Raw genomic sequence first — 18,116 nt, 5'->3', positions numbered from 1 at the left:
TTGGCTACCTGAAAAGATGGATGAGAGTAATGCAGCATGAGAAAGATGTGTGTGATGAGAACCTTCATCAGGGCAAGAGCCCTGGCAGGCCTGTTTCTGGCCTCCACTGCTGCAGCTAAGGATGCACTGGTGAATGAAGCCAGCACTGGAGCTCCTGCTGCTGCTCTTCAGGCTGCAGCCACCTTATAAGGGAAAACCACATCCTGCCAGATTGTGCCTCTGAGGAGAGCCCACAGTGGCCAAGCCAATGAATCACTTCAGGAATGGCTCCCAAATGATGCACTGCTCATACTAAATCCCCTTGGGTGGCTGCCCCAGGAGCCCTTCTGGAGAGGCCCAGCCAGCCGCCCAAGTGGGGCACAGCAGCAGCTCTGGCAGCAGCAGATCCAGCAGCAGTGCCATGAGCTGTTCTGTGCAGGTCAATGCCAAATGCTAGTCAATGAAAATTAATCATCCTTCATCCTGGGTTCTCAGGGATTTGCTCTCCAGCCTGTCCTGACACCGATGCAGAGGGGCTGGGCATCCTTGGGGGCAGTGCCCTCATATCCCTGCCACACAAATCCTGCCCCTCCCAGCTCCCAGCTTTTCTTGTTGTTTCCAGCCAATTCACATCTTAAAGGACAATTAAGTTGCCAGAGCAGCCTGAATTCTATTTTCATTGCCTTCCTCCTTCCCTGCAGCTGAGCTGTGACTTATTGACTGTGAAGTAACTGCAGGGTCTTTAAAAGGTCAAGGCACAGGGTGGGTATTTTTGCCTGTTTGTGCCCAGCTGACTCCCTCTCTAATCATCCTCAGCAGCACCATTTCAGGGGAAAGAGGCATGTGACACCCAGCCAAGCTGTGAACTGCAGTCGTGCTGGGGATGATGTTTACATGTGATTGTTCCTCAAGCTGATAAGCTCTCTCCAATGTCCCTCTCCATGTTGGTATGGATTGAACTGCCTGTGGCCCACAGGCTGGAATTCTCCTCTTATCTCTAATCTGCTCACTGAAAGAAGTGCTTCCAGCAACCCTTCAAAAGTCACTTTAAAGCTATTGTTGGAGGAGGGAAGAGCTGCACACCACTGCTCAGCGTGTCCCCACCAACGCTCCCCCGGATGGCCTTAAAGGTGCTGCCAGGACCCAGCACCCTGGACACCCCTGGCTGAGGCCAGGATCTCCACTGTGGTATCTCCAGCTCTGGGTACAGTCAGATAAGGCTTGAACAAGAGCATAAATACTTGTTAAATTGTTTCACCTCCCTAAAGCAGAGAGATTCAACTGAAAAGCACACTGGTGTGGAGGCTTCTGCCCAGGCTCTAAGCCACAAATGATGGCAACCCAGGGAAGAAGAGATGTGAGAAATGGAAACAAACTGGACATCTACTTAACCTCTCCACTGAGCTCACAATTTCCACCTTTGCAAGGAGATGATGGAGATCAGTTTTGTACCAGCAGGTCTCAAATAATCTGAGTCCCCTTGAATAAAAGTTGGTTTCCAGATTTTCTGTCTCCAAGTTGCATCTAGGCAGGACAGTGATGTGATGTGCCCTCTGATTTGGGGTCCAACTGATTTGGGATCAGGACACCCCAGACTGCACAATCCCAGGACTGAGCTGTTACCCTACACACACTGGCCCTGCTCCTGCCAACAGGCCTGCTGCCTGCCTCAAACCCAGCAGACAGCCCCTTCCCAGGGCAGGAGGCACAGCAGCCATCTACAGCATCACCCCTGGGAGCTCCCATTTCAACAGCAGTTGTTACAGAACTTTAAAACCTCAAAGCTGGGCTCCTGGGAAGGGGCAAATGGGACCTCTGTATCCATGCAGGAATCCAGCTGCTGGCACTAAGTGAGGCTTCTCCCTCGGGGCACACCACGCTGGCTCCAACAGCTCCCCTCAGGAGACTCTCCATGTCTGAAGTCAACATACTGCCAAGGTTTCCCTGACCTTCAACCCCTCTCCTCCAGCCACTTTTACACCTGTCCCAGACTAACTTGCTCCCTTACAAACATTTACAGAGTGCTTGGGGAAGGTCTTTGCTGACCTGAGCCACAGCCTGGATGAACCCCACTACGTTTGTTTAGTAATGCATGAAGCATTCCTGGCTCACATACTGGGGAGCAAATCTCAGCCCTGCTGGTAATCCTTCAGCCACAGCAGGAGCATTAAGGTGAGCAGCACACAGGATAGGTAGGTCACGAGCGCTTCACTGCCTCCCACCACTGCTCCAAATAGCAGCGACGGCATCAGCGCCGAGCGAGATTTGTCACCATCAGTCAAGAAACCAGGACTGAACTCACCACAAACCCCCTCTGCTCCTGGGCACATGGCTCTGGCAAGCACTGCTCCCATCTGCTGCCAGGATGACCCCAGAGCACACCGATATGCTCCATCAGCCAGCAGTCCCAACCTGAGACCTGCAGCCCATGCGTGCCTGTGGCTGTTGCCTTCACACACAGCCCACCCAGGGCTGCCTCCAGTCCCCCCAGGTTTTGTTCTCCTCCAGAACCTGCTTGTAAGCTGTCGTGCACACTGTGCCCAGCACTCCTGGGAGCTCCGGTTGCAAGTGTGGCTGAGGCCAAGGGACACAATTTGGATGCTACCCAAGAGAGGAGTAAGCAACTTGACAGGAAAAATCAAAGCATGGGTGAGATCATTGGCTCTGTTTCATCTTTTGTACTATAGGTGTAAGGTAAGAGCCCACAGGTGGGCAAATCCACAGTTACTCACAAGGGAAGAAAAACACATCCCTTGCTTAAACCCTTCCTGAGCACCAGCCTTCAAGGATCCCTTCTCTTGCTCTAAACAACAAGCCTCTACCTTCCTGAGAGGCCAGAAAGGTGACTGAGAAATCAGGGGATATTTTAATAGTTCTCTCCTCAGCATCACAAGCTCTAAGCCCAACAGCCACAACGCTCCCAGAAAAGAGGTCCAAGGGCGGGTGGGGAGTGCCTCAGGAAAGGCTGCATGCAGCCAGCCCCTCCATTTCCCTTGCAGCACCAAGGAACTAAAGCAGGAAAGGCCAGGAGCAACTTGCCACTTGCCTACATCTTAGCACCTTACCAAAAATTACATGCTACATCCACCTCACAACACAGCAGAGGACATCTGTGAACTAATCATGGCCTCTACTGCAACCGTAGTATTTCCGAGATCTAATGACCCTCATTTAAAGGCCTGGGGACAAGGAAATTGCTGTCATAACACGATCAAAATCGGGCTACCCAGCAGCAGGCTCTGCATGAAGTTCAGGCTCAGACAGGTGCTCAGCTTTGCATCAGGCCCAGCGAGGTACACATCACCCCAACAGCACAGCAGGGCTGGGCGATCCCAGGCAGAACCACAGCCACCAACTCCGAGGCTGTTAATCAACTGCAAACTAGCAGGCAGCAGAGGTGGAGACAGCTCTGCTTCGCAGCCCCACACATGCGATCTGCCAGCAGAGGGGCCCAGCAATGGTTCGTTAGGGCTCTGGTGGTGTTGTCAGGCTCGGGCTCGCTCCCTGCCTCGCCACTGCCAAGATGGGTGCTGGCACAGCAGCAACGCCAATGCCACCCTCCCGGGTCGAGAGGCCACCCGGACTCCGCGGGAGCGCCGGGAGCCGCAGCAACCCCCAAAGCATGGCAGGACCGTCCCCACCCCCGAGCCGAAGCCCCCTTCCAGACCCCCCCGCCCGATTCATCCCCAGAGAGGGGGTGAGCACAGCCCGGGGTCCCACTCGCCAGCCAGGCTAGCGCGCAGCTGCTCCGGAGCGACCCGCTCCCGACGGTGCCAGGGTGCAGCAACGTCCGCCACAGTCCCCCGAGCCCGCCCGAGGCGGGTACCACAACTGTGGGCCGGAGGGTGACGAGGAGCAGTCCAGGAGCTGAGCAGGCTGCCCCGTGCCCTGCACGTTGCTCCGGGGATCGCCGATGCCCGACCCCAGCGAGTACCGGCCTGGGACCCCCCAGGGCAGGCGGGGGACAGAAGGCAAAAGGGAGCACGGTTCCGGCCCCCGCTCCGGGGAGTGTCGGCTAAGGAGAAGCCCCGGGGAGGCGGAACCATTCCGGGCTCCCCGGGGGAGCTGCGGGGGACGGCAGTTAGACGGGGCGGCACACGCCGGGGAGGGGGCTGGGCTGAACCACTCCGACACACCCCCCGGGGGGCTACACCGCACACTGCGGGGGGCCTAGCCGGGAGGTACCACTAGGACCCCCTCGGAGGTGCAGCAGGACTAAACCACTGCAGGCCCACGGGGGAACGAAACACAGGGACACACACTCCGGGAGGTCTGTCCGGGAGCGGCCCCTCGGAGAGAGGACGACACGCAAGAGAACAAGCCGGGGAGCCCGGCCGAATGTGCCGGCCGCCCCGGTGCTCGCACCGCGTTACCTCCTGCCGCGTCCAGTCCCCCAACACCAGCCTCCGGAGTGATGGCACCGGCCCCTGCCACCACCGAGCCTTCCGCCTCCTCGGGCACCTCCAGCTCCATGGCCGCCGCGAAGGCCGCGGGCAGGGCAAGCACGGGGCAGGACAGGCCCCCGCCCGCCGCCGCCGCGCTCCTCCCGGCTCCGGCCGCTGCCGCTGAGGAGACTGGGAACGGTGAAGACCATAGAGCGCGGGAGGTGCCGCGGCTAGACACGCCCCGCCGGAAGGGGCCGCGGCCAGCGCCGGCAGCGCAGCGCTCCCCTTCCGCCGGAACGAATCGCGGCGCGGGGGTTGCTGGTCGCGATAGTTCGGGGGCTGTGGGACCGGGGTAGATCTCGACTACAAGGCGAGAGGGACAGGGCTTCACACACCACACAGCGGCGAAAAGAAACAGCCTCGCTCGTCCCCTCGCGGTCCTGAGGCACCGGGCAGCCGCGAGGGACCGGGCTCTGCCGCTCGCCATAGCAACGCGGCAGGCGGGGCTTGGGAGCCGGGGCCGGGCTGCCCCGGCACCGCGGGGTGCCATGACCCCGGGACTGCTAGTCTTCGGTGCGGCGGAGAGCGCTGCTCTCCCTCGCTCTGGCCCAAGCGGGACCGGTGCCTGGCTCCGCATCGTGGCACTTCCCTTCGTGAACTGCCTCGCCGGGCTTACCCCACCGCCGGGCACCGCGCTCCCTTCTAGAGGCCTCAGGCCAGGCCAGCGGGACGCGGGTGCACGCCGCCGCTCGGCGAGCCTGGCCCGTGGCGCCACCTAGTGGCACCGCGCTGTCCGTCCCGAGAGGGCCTCGGGGCGCCTGGCAGCCCGGGCCGGCCCCGCCGGTTCTCCCGGGGTGCTCCCTTCAGGCCAGCGTGTCCCGGTCCCCAGCTCCGGGGTACAAACGTGTCACGGGCAAGGGCATTCACGGCCGGGAAACCGGCTCGGCACTAACGCGCGGCCCTCGGTGCCACGATGGCAATGAGGCTGGGCGGCCGCGTCCCCGTCCCCCTGCCCGAGGGGCTCCCGGCCGCGTCCCTGCGTGGGAGGGCGGCCAGTGGCCCCACAGCAGCTGGATACGGCGGCCCGGCCTGGGGAGCTGCAGGCGCCGGTGCTGGAGCCGCTCCGTCCTCCCCTCGGGACTGGCGAGGGGCTTTGGAGGGAAGGAGGCGCTTGATACCGATCTGACTGGCCGTGGGGAAAGCGGTGGCTCCATGGCTCCAGGGTGGTGGCTGGCGGCCGGGGGGTTTAGGAGGAACTGGTGCCCCTGTAACAGCCTACTGCAGGACTCTGACCTCATCCTGCGGCGTCGGTACCGACCCCGGCCGGAGGCAGCAGTCTACACGGAGAGCCAAGGCGTGGAGCTGATTTCTGTCGCTGCACGGAAGCGACCCCACAGAAAGAGGAATGACGTGGGGCTGGCTTCCAGGTGGGGGGCAGAAGAAAGGGGGTGTGGAGGAGAGGGGATGACAGCCATCAGCAGGGCTGTTTTTTCCCCACATCAGCCATAGGGGGGCATTCTGCTGGCCACCATCCCTGTCGCCTCTTGGGGCACTGGATGAAACTACTTGGTTCCCCCTTGGGCAATCCTGAGCAGGGCTGCTCAGACGGTTTTTGGGGGTCTGGCACAGAGCCCTTTCACCTTTCTGGAGAGCCAGCCTCGGGGAGGAAGAGCCTCCATCCCCTGGCACTATCCCCACCAGCATCCTGTCCTTGCTCTGGGCTAGGTGAGGGGCAAGTGGACGTGACTGCACCATAAGCACCGTGGAGGGCAAAAGGAACAGCGCCCTGTGACTCCTGTGGTGCTCAGGAAGCTGCCCTGGGACCCCCTTTATCCTCTGTTCCCTCCTGCAGGCAGCGTCTGGGCCACAAAGGGTTACGCAAGGCACCCTGGAGTGACACCACTGCCACCAGCCCGGGAGCTCAGCTCCTTCCTGGTCGGATCCGAAGCTCGGTGAGTGCCTAATTCTGTCTCCCGGGATTTGTTGGCCCTGCTTGCCGGCTGGGGACAGTGACCCACCCGTGCTTTCACCTGGGCAACGAGCCGTGCTGGAGAACCGGCCGTGCTTTGTTTCTCTCTGGGTGGCTTCAGGACTCTGAGCCTCCAGGAGTCCCACTCTAATGGCAGGGACATACCCCGGGGAGAACCCTGGGATTCCTTGTCACAGCTCCGCACCTTGAGGGCTGGAGGTTGTGCCTATTGATTTACACCAAACCTTCCAGAGACCCTTTTACCAGTGAGGTCAGGATCAGCTCATTGCCATGTGGCTGGGCCTAGGTCAGAGGAGCTTCTGGGGGAATCTGGGACCTCGGTCCTGCATGGCCAGGACGAGACAAGGGATGAGCGGCTTTGCAGCACAGGCTGAGACCAGGGACCTTGCTGATTCCGGGAAGGCTTCGGGTTCCCAGTTTGAGGACGCTTGGTGGTGGTGAGCTTGTGAAACAGGTGGTGGGAAGGGCTGTGGGGCAAGGCTGGGGTGGGCAGGGTGCGTTGGTTTCCAATAAACCTCCCCGCCCACTGCTGTCCCCATGCGGGGCATTGCCAGCGGTGCCACCTGGGTACAGCCGGGGACCTTGCGGTGGGATGAGCTGCCCCGGCGCAGTCTGGGCTTTTTTTGGCATCGAAACCCCTCGGAGGTGCCAGCCCAGGTGCGTGCCCGGGGCAGGGTGGGGTGCCCGGGGCTCCCCGTGGGGCTCCCCGTGCCGCCGGTGCCCTGTGCTGGGCGCGCTGGGCCGCGCCGCGGTCAGCTCTGCCCAGATACCGCCGCTCCCGGCGGGGCCATTCCGGATGCGGGTTGGTTTCTGTCGGAAACCGGCCGAGCCGGCTCTGCCGCCTGCCAGCCTCGGCCTTTGGCTTGGGGCAGGCCCTGCGCCAGGTCCCTGCGGGGAGACAGGGGCAATACAGGAGCTGCTGCCAGCCCCACACTGCCCTCCCCAGACTGCTGCTGCCCACGGAGAGCCACGGGTGGCAACAGGACGCAGGTGTGTGGCTGATCTGTGGTGTGCGGTGATGGGACGGCAGTGGGAGGAGGCTGGGGACAGCCAGAGGCTGTGCTGGGTGGCAGCAGGGTCACTGCATGGCAGAGGAGTTGTCACCCCGGGGCGGGAGTGCTCTGGCTGCCTCGCGATCAGGGGGTCCCCTGGCTCATGCCGTGTCACCCGTGGGCATCCAAGGAGCTCATTAAGCAGTGGCAGTGGTGACAGAGCTGAGATGAGACCAGCTCAGCTCACTGGTCTGGCAGGAAAACACCACGCTGCCATGCTGGGCTCTGCTGTTTCTTACTGCTCTTACAAGCACCAGGACAGGACTGTGGGTGCCCCCCACTGGGGTCCTGCTCAGCCCCAGCTGCCCCTTGGGCACACACATGTCTCTGTGCTGAGCACAGGCAGATGGGCACTTGGGCTGGTTTCACCAGGCTGGACTCTGCCCTCCACAGTGGCTGGCTCGCAGCCCGGCCAGCCGGGGCTGTTGGTGATACAGCCTCCCTCCCCATGACTCATTTTGGGGGCCCAGCCCAGGGCCTCCAGCTGAGGACTGGCCACAGAAAGGCCTCATGCTGGGGCTGAGCTGCTGTGCTTGCCCCAGGGCTGGTTGCCCACTGCTGGCCCCAGCTTCCTAATGGGATTCCTGCTTGGCACTGCCTATGGCATTGCCCGTGGGGCAGCAGCGCTTGTCTCTGATGCCCTCTGGTCCTACTGAAGCTGCCTCTCATGGCCAGTTCCCAAAGGGGCTGTGGAGGTTTCTAGCTTCTGTGGAACTGACACAGGGAGGCCCCTGCCAGGTTCAAGGGTGGCCAAGCTGCACTGGGGAGTCAGCATGGCCTCCAGAACAGCCATCCCAGAGCCCTCAGGCAGCACAGGTCCATGCAGATGCCATGGGCAGCAGAGCCAGTGCAGCCTGAACTGGGGACTGCTGCTGCAGCAGAGCCAGTGGCCAGTTAGATCCTGGAGAGTTGTCACAGTGGAGGTATTAGCCATGCAGAGCTGCCAGCCAGTTGGTGCCAGTGGATGGTGCCCACACCTCAGCTATAGGCCAGTCAGCACTGGAGAGATCTCCCCCTAGCTGGGCAGCTGGCCAGTCACTGATGGTGGCACCCGGTGTGGCCAGGCTCATTGTGCCCATTATAGGCTCTGGCCATGGCTGTGGCCATTCCATGCTTGTGCAGTGCTGTGGGTGGGACCAGGATGGGCACTGGCAGTGCCAAGGTGCCTGGGGCAGCAGTGAGCTGTGCTGTCTGGGAGCAGCCCAGCTTTGCTGGGGGTGTTTTACCTTCCTCTTGCTGTTGGCTTGGGGCTGGTGTGGGCAGGCAATGGGTTTCAGTCTGTCCCACATGGTCCCTGTGCTGGTTGGCAGGGTGAGGACCTGGTGCTGGTGGCATCATGCTAGTCTGTTAGATTTCCTGTCCCCATCACCCTGGAACATTACTTGGTGGTCTCTGTAGAGTTTCCCTGGCATGTGCAATGGCATAGACAAGCTTAGCCCCTGTCAGACCCTGACCAAGGCTCCTTCTTGTCCCACCCCACTGGGAATTGCAGGAGGCTCTGGCTTCACTGTCCCCCACCCCATGCAGGGCTCCCACATCTCTCTGCCTTCAGTGGAAGGGATCCCTGGCCCTGTTCCCAGGCATTTCAACCCAGATGGGATGTCACCTGCCAGCCAGGCCTCTCTCCTGGGTGAAAACATTGGATTTGGGGGAGACTCAGGGAAACCAATGGCTGAAGCTGGGCACTGATGCTCCCAAAGTGATTGGTAGAGCTGCCTGTTCCACGTTGTGCCAGAACCCAAGCAGGCAGGCAAGGAGGACAGCGAAGCACCTCAGGGTCTGCCAAGTCCTGGCAGGAGGAAGGAAACAGGACCATGAGAACAACATGAGCAGGTGGCCCAGACATGGTCCCAGTCCTGACCTGCTGGCCCTCCATAAAACCTGTTTGTGGACACGTGTCTGAAGGGATGGAGATGGACCTCTGGAGAGGGGAATTTCCTGCTGGTTTGTGAGCCAGCTCCCACCCAGGGCTAGCTGGGGTAGAACATAGCTATGAGTCCCAGTGCCCCTGCTGGGTGCCTGGGCACCACTGTGGGTTCTATCCCTGCACCCTGTTGTCACCAGTGCCTGCGGCTCAGGTTTGCTTCTGCTCTTTACTGCAGCCCAAAGTGGGATTGAGGAAGGGGCCAGCAGCTGCAAAGAGGAGCCGGAGCCAGTCCGTGCCGCCAGCCTCTGGGCAGGGGCTGCTGTGCCCACAGGCTGCTGCGGCTGCCCCGCCTCGCTTGCGCTGGCTGGGGGCCACCATGGAGGAGATGGTGATCTGGGAGCAGCACACAGTGACCCTGAGCAAGGTGAGCATGGCCTGGGGTGGGGGCTGTGGGGCTGGCTGTTCCTGACCTCTCTCTGCCTGACCCCTCTCTGCTGTCCCCACTAGGACCCTCAGCGGGGCTTTGGCTTCGCTGTCTCTGGAGGCCAGGACCATCCCAACAAGGCGACTGGGGCCACGGCAGTGATTGTGTCAGATGTGGTGCCAGGGGGACCAGCAGTGGGCCATCTCCAGTGAGTGACAACGGGGGGTGCTCACTGCCAGCAGGGAGAGGAAGGGCAGTGAATCATTCCTGCTGGGACAGGACCAGCACCGCTGCCACACTGCCCAGCTGGGCTGGGGATGCCCTGGAGCAGCTGGTGCTCTTGCCACCCTGCCAGCTCCGCTGGGTGGGGGCTGCACCTGGGGCTGAGCCAGGGCTGTGTTTTCCCTCCCAGGAAGAAGGATCACATCGTGATGGTGAACGGCATTTCCATGGAGAATGTTTTGTCCTCGTTTGCCATCCAGACCCTTAAAACCTGTGGCAAGATCGCCAACATCGTGAGTGCCCTGTGGCGGGGCCGAGTCAGTGCTGTGCGCAGGACCGCAGCCTGCCTGCTCCACACACCCCAGGGGGCCCGTTCAGGTCTTGGAAACTGCTCTACAAACGTCTCCTGGCAGAGATGGCTGCACCTCTCCTTCTCACTTTCCACCTGCAGACAGTGAAAAGGCCACGAAAAGTTCACTTCCCCGTGCGCAAGAGCAGCCCCGGGTCCCCTGCCGCAGCCCGGCGCCACGGCTCGGACGAGGACCTCGGGTTACGCGGCGCAGCCCCAGCCCTGCACCGCTCCCGGGACGACCTGGACCACAACCGGGGCTACGACGGGGACTCCTCCAGCGAGAGGAGCTCCGGTCACTACCGGGATGACCTCCGCCAGCACAAGCCAGCGTCCCGCAGCCGGAAACGAAGCCAGGACAGCAGCTGCCAGAGACAGAGCCCCGGCAGTGGCTCGGACCGCAGGGACTACAGCCGGCGCCGCTCCACCAATGGCTTTGGTGGAGAATGTGACACCGAGGGGCTGGCCTTGGTGTCTGGCTTCAAGCGGCTGCCGCGTCAGGACGTGCCCCTGAAGCCCATCACGTCTGTCCTGGTGAAGCAGAAGCAGAACGAAGGTGAGGCTCTTCCAGTCCCTCTGGCCCTAGTTTTGCTGCCTGATTCAGGGCTGCCTGCCCCTGGGGGAGGGGGCAGTGGCAGGGCTGGTGTGAGGGTCTCACGTGGTGAGGGGCAGTGCATGCTGTGCTGGGTCACCAACCTGCCTGGCCTCAGCCCAGGGGTGCAGAGCTCAGCTTTGAGGCTTGCTTGTGCCCAAGCCAGGGTGGGCTGGGGGGGGTGTGTGGTGAGGGGGAACCTGCATCTGCCTGGCTCCTGCACTGCCATGGGCTCTCTCTGTTGCAGAGTATGGCCTGAAGCTGGGAAGCCAGCTCTTCATCAAGCACATAGTGGAGAACGGGCTGGCAGCAAAGGACAGCTCCTTGCAGGAGGGAGACCTCATCCTGAAGGTATGGAGGGCCCATGGAGTGCATGGCACTTGCTGGGGATCTCATCTCCTTCTCTTCGGGTGGCTTGTCCCTGGCTAGTGTCACCACAGGAGATGAGCATTCTTCTCTTGGCTTCCTGCAAAGGATGGCAGCTTGGCTGGAGGCAGCTCTGCTGCCCACACCCTGCCCTGGTTCCGTAACCATCTTTGGAGACCCAGTGTGGGCTCTCAGGGACCTGCTCCCCGCAGTGCTGGGGCTGGCTGGTTGAGGCAGCCCTGTGGTGTTCAGCCCGGGATGGCAGCTTGCCCCACGCCACAGCAGGGTCACATCTGCCCTGCTGTCCACAGGGCATGTGGTCCCCTGCCACATGTCCATGTCCCCACTTGGGAGCAGCTGGCCTGAGTAGCTCAGGTGTTCAGGGTTTGTCAGGTGAAATGGTGCTTAAAGTACTTGGGGGAGGGGGAAGTAGAGGCAGAGACTCTTGTGCATGCTTGAGGCAGGGACAGCTGTGGCTGCTGGGAACTGAGGCCAAAGTGACTCTGGGTCAAATGGGAGGATTTTGCCTCAGCAGTCCAATGAGAAAAGCTGCTGCACCTTGGGGAGATCAAAGCTTCACAGTCTGGGATGGCATTCAACAAGTCCAAGTGCCGAGTGCTGCACTTCGGCTACGGCAATCCCATGCAGAGCTACAGGCTGGGGTTGGAGTGGCTGAGAGCTCCCAAACAGAAAGGGACCTGGGGGTGCTGATGGACAGCCACCTGAATATGAGCCAGCAGTGTGCCCAGGTGGCCAAGAGGGCCAATGGCATCCTGGCCTGCATTAGGAATAGTGTGGCCAGCAGGAGCAGGGAAGTCATTGTGCCCCTGCACTCTGCTTTGGTTAGGCCACACCTTGAGTCCTGTGTCCAGTTCTGGGCCCCTCAGTTTAAGAAGGACATTGAAACACTTGAAGGTGTCCAGAGAAGGGCAACAAGGCTGGGGAGAGGCCTTGAGCACAGCCCTGTGAGGAGAGGCTGAGGGAGCTGGGGTTGCTTAGCCTGGAGAAGAGGAGGCTCAGGGGTGACCTCATTGCCCTCTACAACTACCTGAAGGGAGGTTGTAGCCAGGTGGGGGTTGGCCTCTTCTCCCAGGCAACCAGCACCAGAACAAGGGGACACAGTCTCAAGCTGCACCAGGGGAGGTTTAGACTCGGGGTGAGGAGGAAGTTCTTCACCGAGCGAGTCATTCATCATTGGAACGGTTTGCCCAGGGAGGTGGTTGAGTCATTGACCCTGGAGGTGTTCAAGAGGGGATTGGACGTGGCACTTGGTGCCATGGTCTGGTCATGGGGTCTGTGTTGATAGGTTGGACTCGATGATCCTCGAGGTCCTTTCCAATCTAAGTGATACTGTGATACTGTGCTCCCCAGTACCAGTCTGGTGGGTGGAGGAACAGTGCTGGGCCAAGGTCAGAGCCAAACTCAGCTTCAGGCAGCATCTGAGCAGCTCCTGCCTCCATGCAGGCTAAAGGTGGGAGTTAATTAGCCTTGCTAATTTGTTTCCTCTGTGTGGGATGAGGTCCCACTGAGCAGCAGCCAGGAACGGGGCCATGGCCCAGGACAGGCAGAGTGGCTGAGGCTGGGAAGGCACCCGGGAAGGTGACAGCTGGAGAATCCTTGTTGGAGTGGGACTTGCCTGGGGGCAGCTTTCCCAGCAGTGTGCTGAGGCCTCTCACTCTGCTCCCTGCAGATCAATGGGGTGGCCAGTGAGGACATGTCCCTGGCTGACACCCAGCAGCTCATTGAGAAGACAGAAGGTGTCCTGACCCTGCTCATCCTCCGGGACCACCGGCAGTTTCTGGTCAACATCCCTGACCCAGAAGACAGCCAGAGCAACAGCTCCCAGATGGAGGGTGAGGGTCCAGGGTAGAGAGGCTGGGGGCCAAATGCACAGCAGAGGGACTGGGTGGTCATTGATGTCTCTGTTGTTGTAGATATCTCTGACATCGACTCTGATCTGTTGTCCCCTGCAGCTGCTGCCAGAGCGAATTCCCCACCGTAAGCTCTGCTTTGTCCTCATGAGCCCCTCCTTTCCCCCATCAGATCCCCGTGTTCTCTGCCTGGTGGGAGGGGCTGGTTCTCCTCCCACTTTGGAGCCACCTCACCCTGGAGGTGGGACTGCCATTTAGACCCCAGCTTGCTCTGCTAGTTCTGCTGCCCACTTGGCACTGCCTCCCCATGCCCATCCAGCACCTGCCTTTGTGACCTGCCTAAATCATGCCCAAACTTTATTCCAGGGAGACCAGAAAATCCAGCAGGGACCCTGCAACTGATGCAACCATGGATGATACTGGGGGTTCTGGTGAGTGAGCTCAGATCAGGTTGGGGGATGTAAGGGTGCAGAGTGGGCTCTGGACCCTGCACACCTCTGCTGCCCCAGCCCCTCTGGTGGAGCTGCACCAAGTCCCCATGTGCTTTGGCTGCCCTGGCAATGGCACAGCCACTGCTGCCTCCTGGACCAGCCCTCCTTGCCTACAGACATGCTGGAAGCTGTGGAGGGGGATGGCTGCCACAGTCCCCATGCCAGCCCTGCTGCTCGAGCTGCCCACAAGGATGGGTATGTCTGTGGGAAGGGCTGGGGGGGATGGAAGCTGCCCCACCACAGTGCTGGAGACAAAGGGCTGGTGGCCCCTGTGCTGTCCCCTGCACGTCATTGCTGGGCTGAGCACGGCTCCCCTGTGGCAGGTACAGTGCAGACTGCAAGGTTGTGCACTTTGTGAAGGCCAAGAGTGTGGGGCTGCGGCTGGCAGGTGGCAACGATGTCGGCATCTTCGTGTCTGGCGTGCAGGAGGGCAGCCCAGCTGCCAGCCAGGGCCTCCAGGAAGGGGACCAGATCTTGCAGGTACCCAGGGCTGGCAACAGCTCCAAATGCTTCTGCACTTGGCCTGACAGCCCAGCCCAGGGTTTGGGGTTAATGGTGGTGCCTACTGCCCTTGCCCATTGGGCTGGTTCTGCAGGCACTGCCTAAGGGGCTGGTCCTGTGAGCACCATGCAGGCACTGCCTCAGCTGGCTAAGGCCCCCTTCAAGGTTACTACGGGTTGTGGCAGATCTCCTACCTTGCCCTGGGCCTTGCTGTCCCTGAACCTCCACTGGCACCTGTGCCATCTGTCCTGCTGGTGGGGCTGTGCCCAAGTGCTTTTGTGTGGCAGGTGAACAGCACCAGTTTCCAGAACCTGACCCGTGAGGAGGCTGTGGAGTACCTCATGAACCTGCCTCCTGGTGAGGACGTCATGCTGTGGGCCCAGAGCAAGCAGGACAGTGAGTGACAACCCAGGCCCATCCTGGGCTTCTGCTTCTCCATTCTCAGAGCTGCTGGACTTGCCACAGCTCTTTCTGCCACCACACCCCTCTCCTCTTCCAGAGAGGTGATGGGAAGGGACCAGGCCATCCTAGCCCTGTTTCTGCCTCAGCATCCTGGAACACGAGGGCTTTCTGGCACCGTGGCAGAGGCCAGCATGTGCTGGAGGGCCAGGTCCTGCTGTTCTCAGGATGCCTGAGAGCCATGATAGGCAAAGGTGTTCCCACTCTGCAGCAGCAGGGGCTACAGTGGAGGCTCCTGGCCGGGCTGCAGTGGAGGCTCCTGGCCGGGCTGCAGTGGAGGCTCCTGGCCGGGCTGCAGTGGAGGCTCCTGGCCGGGCTACAGTGGAGGCTCCTGGCCGGGCTGCAGTGGAGGCTGCTGGCCGGGCTGCAGTGGAGGCTCCTGGCTGGGCTGCAGTGGAGGCTCCTGGCCAGTCTCAGTTTTTCCCAAATCCCTCCAGCACCTTCCTCTCCATTACCTTCCTCCTTGGCCACATCCTGCTCTGATGGTCCCTCTCACTCTGGCCTGCAGTTTACAGGAAGATGATCTCATCCAACGTGGGGGATTCGTTCCACATCCGGACACACTTTGACTTCGAGAAGGATTCGCCCTCAGGGCTCAGCTTTGCGCGCGGCGACGTCTTCCACGTGCTGGACACTCTGTACCGGGGCAGGCTGGGCAGCTGGCTGGCTGTGCGTGTGGGCAGAGACCTGGTGGAGCAGGACAGGGGCATCATCCCCAACCAGAGCAGGTAGGCATGGAGCCAGCAACAGCCCCAGCATGAGCAGAGCCAGAGGATGGCTCCCTGGTGAGGTGGGGACACGGATGGCAGTAAGAGGCAGGTCAAGGGAGGTTGTAGCCAGGAAGTGGTTGGTCTCTTCTCCCAGGCAATCAGCACCAGAATGAGAGAACACAGTCTCAAACTGTGCCAGGGGAGGTTTAGGCTCAAGGTGAGGAGAAAGTTCTTCACAGAGAGAGCTGTTAGCCACTGGAATGAGCTGCCCTGGGAGGTGGTTGAGTCACCGTCCCTGGAGATGTTCAAAAAGGGATTGGATGTGGCACTTGGTGCCATGGTTTAGTAGTCAGGAGGTCTTGGGTGACAGGTTGGACTTGTTGATCTCTGAGGTCTTTTCCAACCTTACTGATTCTATGATAAGGGCTGGCAGAGCAGCAGTGGAGGTGAGCTGCTGGAGTCCCTTCTCGGGGTGATGGTGCAGCTGCTGCTCTGGTTGTACAAGGGGAGGGCTACCGCAGCACCATGGAGCTCCTGCCCCACACCTTAGAGCCTGGAGAGACTAAGCAGGAGGTAAATTCAGAGCCCTTCCATCTCCCAGGGCCGAGCACATTGCCAGTCTGGAGTCAGCGCTGAAAGCCTCCGGAGCCAACCCCTCCGGGGCCCGGGCGGAGTTCTGGAAGCTGCGGGGCCTGCGCGGAGCCAAGAAGATGCTGCGGAAGAGCCGGGAGGACCTGTCCAGCCTCACAAAGCAAGGCCACTATCCACCCTATGAGAGGGTGGTCCTCAAGGAAGGTGAGGTGACTCTAGCACCCAAACCCACCCAGGGGATGCTGCCCTTGGGGCTGCCTCACTGCAGCTGTCACTGGGTTCTGCTCTCCTGGGAGGAAAGGCATAAGTGCCAGGCCTGTGGGCATCTCATGGAGCAGAGGTGGAGCCCTGGGAGCTGTGAGCTCTGCTCTCACCCCCAGCCTCCCTCAGCCAGTCTGTGCTCTGTCCACAGCCACCTTCAAGCGGCCAGTGGTGATCCTGGGCCCCATCTCGGACATTGCCATGCAGAAACTGAGCACGGAGCTGCCTGAGCTGTTTGAGATTGCCCGTAAGTGTTCCTACCCCATGAGGAACTCATGTCCAACCGCTGGAGCTTCAGTGGCCAGGGCCTGTTGGGAGCTTTGGGAGCTCTTTACCTGCAGCTCTGTCCCAGTCCTGCCTCATTGCCCCCTCCCATGACACCCCAACAAGTTCCTGGACTCATTTACCCTCTTCCTGTGTGTCATGGTGCCAGCCAGACTGTGGGCAAGTCTCCCCTTTGAGGGACACTGGCCTGGGGCTGAGCATGGCCAGACCCAGTCTGGGGCTGCTGGAGATGCCACATCTCCCCCAGTACCTCTCATACCACCTCTGTGTGCCCTGCAGCAAGTGTGCCCCGAGATGGGGCAGCATCCAAGGTCGTCAAGCTGGACACTGTGCGGCAGATCGCAGAAAAGGTGAGACCTTGCCTGTGTCCTTGGGGCTGGGGGCCAGGGCCTGGCAGGGAGCCCACAGCCTCCATGGCTGTGCCTGTGGGGCTGACAGCTGTGCCCTGCCCCAGGACAAGCATGCCTTGTTGGACATTACGCCCTCAGCTGTGGAGCGCCTCAACTACGTGCAGTACTACCCCGTGGTGGTGTTCTGCGAGCCCGAGAGCCGGCAGGGCATCAAGGCCATGCGCCAGTGGCTGGCACCTGGCTCCAGGAAGAGCTCCCGGCGCCTGTATGCCCAGGCCAACAAGATGAAGAAGCACTGCAGTCACCTCTTCACTGCCACCATCAGGCTCAGCGGCAGCGGCAACGCCTGGTACGAGGAGATCAAGGACATCATCAGGATGCAGCAGAGCCAGCCGGTCTGGATGACAGCAGAGCAGGTACAGGGCAGGGGGTCCCTGCAGCAAGGCTCAGCCTGCCCGGGCTGCAGACAGGCAGGCAAGAGGGCCATGCATCCCCACCCCTCTATCCAGGGTCCTAGGTCTTTGTCATCCCCATGCTGCAGGCAGATGTGGCCGTGGAGGACAGTCTGGACCTGCTGAACCCACAGAGCAGGGCAGGCTCAGGCTACCTGACCTGCGACAGCCGCACCAACAGCGACTACGAGGACACGGATGTGGAGGGGGAGGGGGACGATGCCTATGACCAGCCTGGGCTGCTCCGCTCCTCCGAGCCCGTGCAGATGTCCCCCAGCCTGAGAGAGCAGGTGGGTGTCCCTCTGCCAGGATGAGGGGCTGGTGGGGCACAGCTGGGGTGGCACAGTAGCCAGCTACAGGGGCAGGTCCATGCCCAGATCTGGTTCCCTATGCAGGAATGCAGCCCTGCCCCAGGCTGTGACACAAATCCTGCCCCTGCCCCCCTCATACCCCTCCCTCTCTCTGGCCTTTCACAGGCAGCTGAGCAGCAGCAGCAGCAGCAGCAGACCCAGCACTATGACAGCATCAGGTACCTACACAGCAGGGCAGCCAGGCCAATGCAGCCTGGTATGGGCTGGCAAGGGGCCTGCAGTGCCCTCAGTGCTGGTTCTGTGTGGCCTGCCCTTGCCACCTGTCCTGACTGGGTGGCAGAGGCATCACTGCAGCTTCTCATCCCCCAGGGCATATGAGCATGAGGCAGTGAGGAAGAGGTTCACACGGGCCAGGGATGACTCCGAGGAGGATGAAGGCTATGAGTGGGGCCCAGCTACAGATGTGTAGCAGCACCACTGGCCTGTCCCAGCAGTGCCATGGGACAGTGCAGGCAGTGCCACACAGCACCTGGCAGGAGGGTAAGGGCTAGCAGAGAATAAAAGAGGTGTCTGGATCAGAATGGGCTGTGTCTGTGTAATGCTGGGTG

General features: G+C 61.0%; 2 protein-coding genes across 12 annotated transcripts in view; one reads left to right on the top strand and one right to left on the bottom strand.

The window, feature by feature from the left end:
• The window catches only part of PIP5K1C (phosphatidylinositol-4-phosphate 5-kinase type 1 gamma), a 59,773-nt gene extending 55,235 nt beyond the window's left edge, over positions 1-4,538 (bottom strand). For all 8 annotated transcript variants that reach the window (XM_068156427.1, XM_068156431.1, XM_068156435.1 and 5 more), the window contains exon 1: positions 4,353-4,538. In XM_068156427.1, the coding sequence (XP_068012528.1) occupies positions 4,353-4,452 (100 nt within the window). In that variant the 5' untranslated portion in view covers positions 4,453-4,538. The remainder of the gene's footprint in view (positions 1-4,352) is intronic.
• A 656-nt stretch (positions 4,539-5,194) lies between these two features.
• TJP3 (tight junction protein 3) lies at positions 5,195-18,079 on the top strand. Of its 4 annotated transcripts, none has more exons than XM_068156422.1 (21): positions 5,401-5,791; positions 6,217-6,316; positions 9,509-9,697; positions 9,781-9,905; positions 10,110-10,212; positions 10,371-10,824; positions 11,108-11,211; positions 12,917-13,079; positions 13,161-13,224; positions 13,464-13,528; positions 13,705-13,783; positions 13,918-14,068; positions 14,377-14,485; positions 15,057-15,276; positions 15,860-16,053; positions 16,262-16,357; positions 16,675-16,745; positions 16,850-17,161; positions 17,287-17,487; positions 17,674-17,726; positions 17,878-18,079. In XM_068156422.1, the coding sequence occupies exons 1-21, from the start codon at positions 5,577-5,579 to the stop codon at positions 17,975-17,977; spliced, it is 3,168 nt and encodes a 1,055-aa protein (XP_068012523.1). In that variant the 5' UTR covers positions 5,401-5,576; the 3' UTR covers positions 17,978-18,079. The 4 variants fall into 4 exon arrangements, with proteins under 4 accessions (XP_068012524.1, XP_068012523.1, XP_068012522.1 ...); XM_068156421.1 differs by having other exon boundaries at positions 13,912-14,068; XM_068156425.1 differs by lacking the exons at positions 5,401-5,791; positions 6,217-6,316 and adding an exon at positions 7,293-7,344 and having other exon boundaries at positions 13,912-14,068.
• The last annotated feature ends 37 nt before the right edge of the window (positions 18,080-18,116 follow it).

Source organism: Melanerpes formicivorus, unplaced genomic scaffold (genome assembly GCF_026170545.1).
Source record: "Melanerpes formicivorus ecotype bairdi unplaced genomic scaffold, bMelFor1.0.p_v2 SCAF_34, whole genome shotgun sequence".
Classification (NCBI taxonomy): domain Eukaryota; kingdom Metazoa; phylum Chordata; class Aves; order Piciformes; family Picidae; genus Melanerpes; species Melanerpes formicivorus.
This window is presented reverse-complemented; position numbering and strand designations above follow the sequence as displayed.

Excerpts from the sequence above, each read along its gene's own strand:
- TJP3 (XM_068156421.1), top strand. The coding sequence starts at position 5,577 with ATGGCTCCAGGGTGGTGGCTGGCGGCCGGGGGGTTTAGGAGGAACTGG. Across the intron at positions 9,698-9,780 it reads ACACAGTGACCCTGAGCAAG|GACCCTCAGCGGGGCTTTGG; the intron begins GTGAGCATGGCC and ends TGTCCCCACTAG. Across the intron at positions 17,162-17,286 it reads TCTGGATGACAGCAGAGCAG|GCAGATGTGGCCGTGGAGGA; the intron begins GTACAGGGCAGG and ends CCCATGCTGCAG.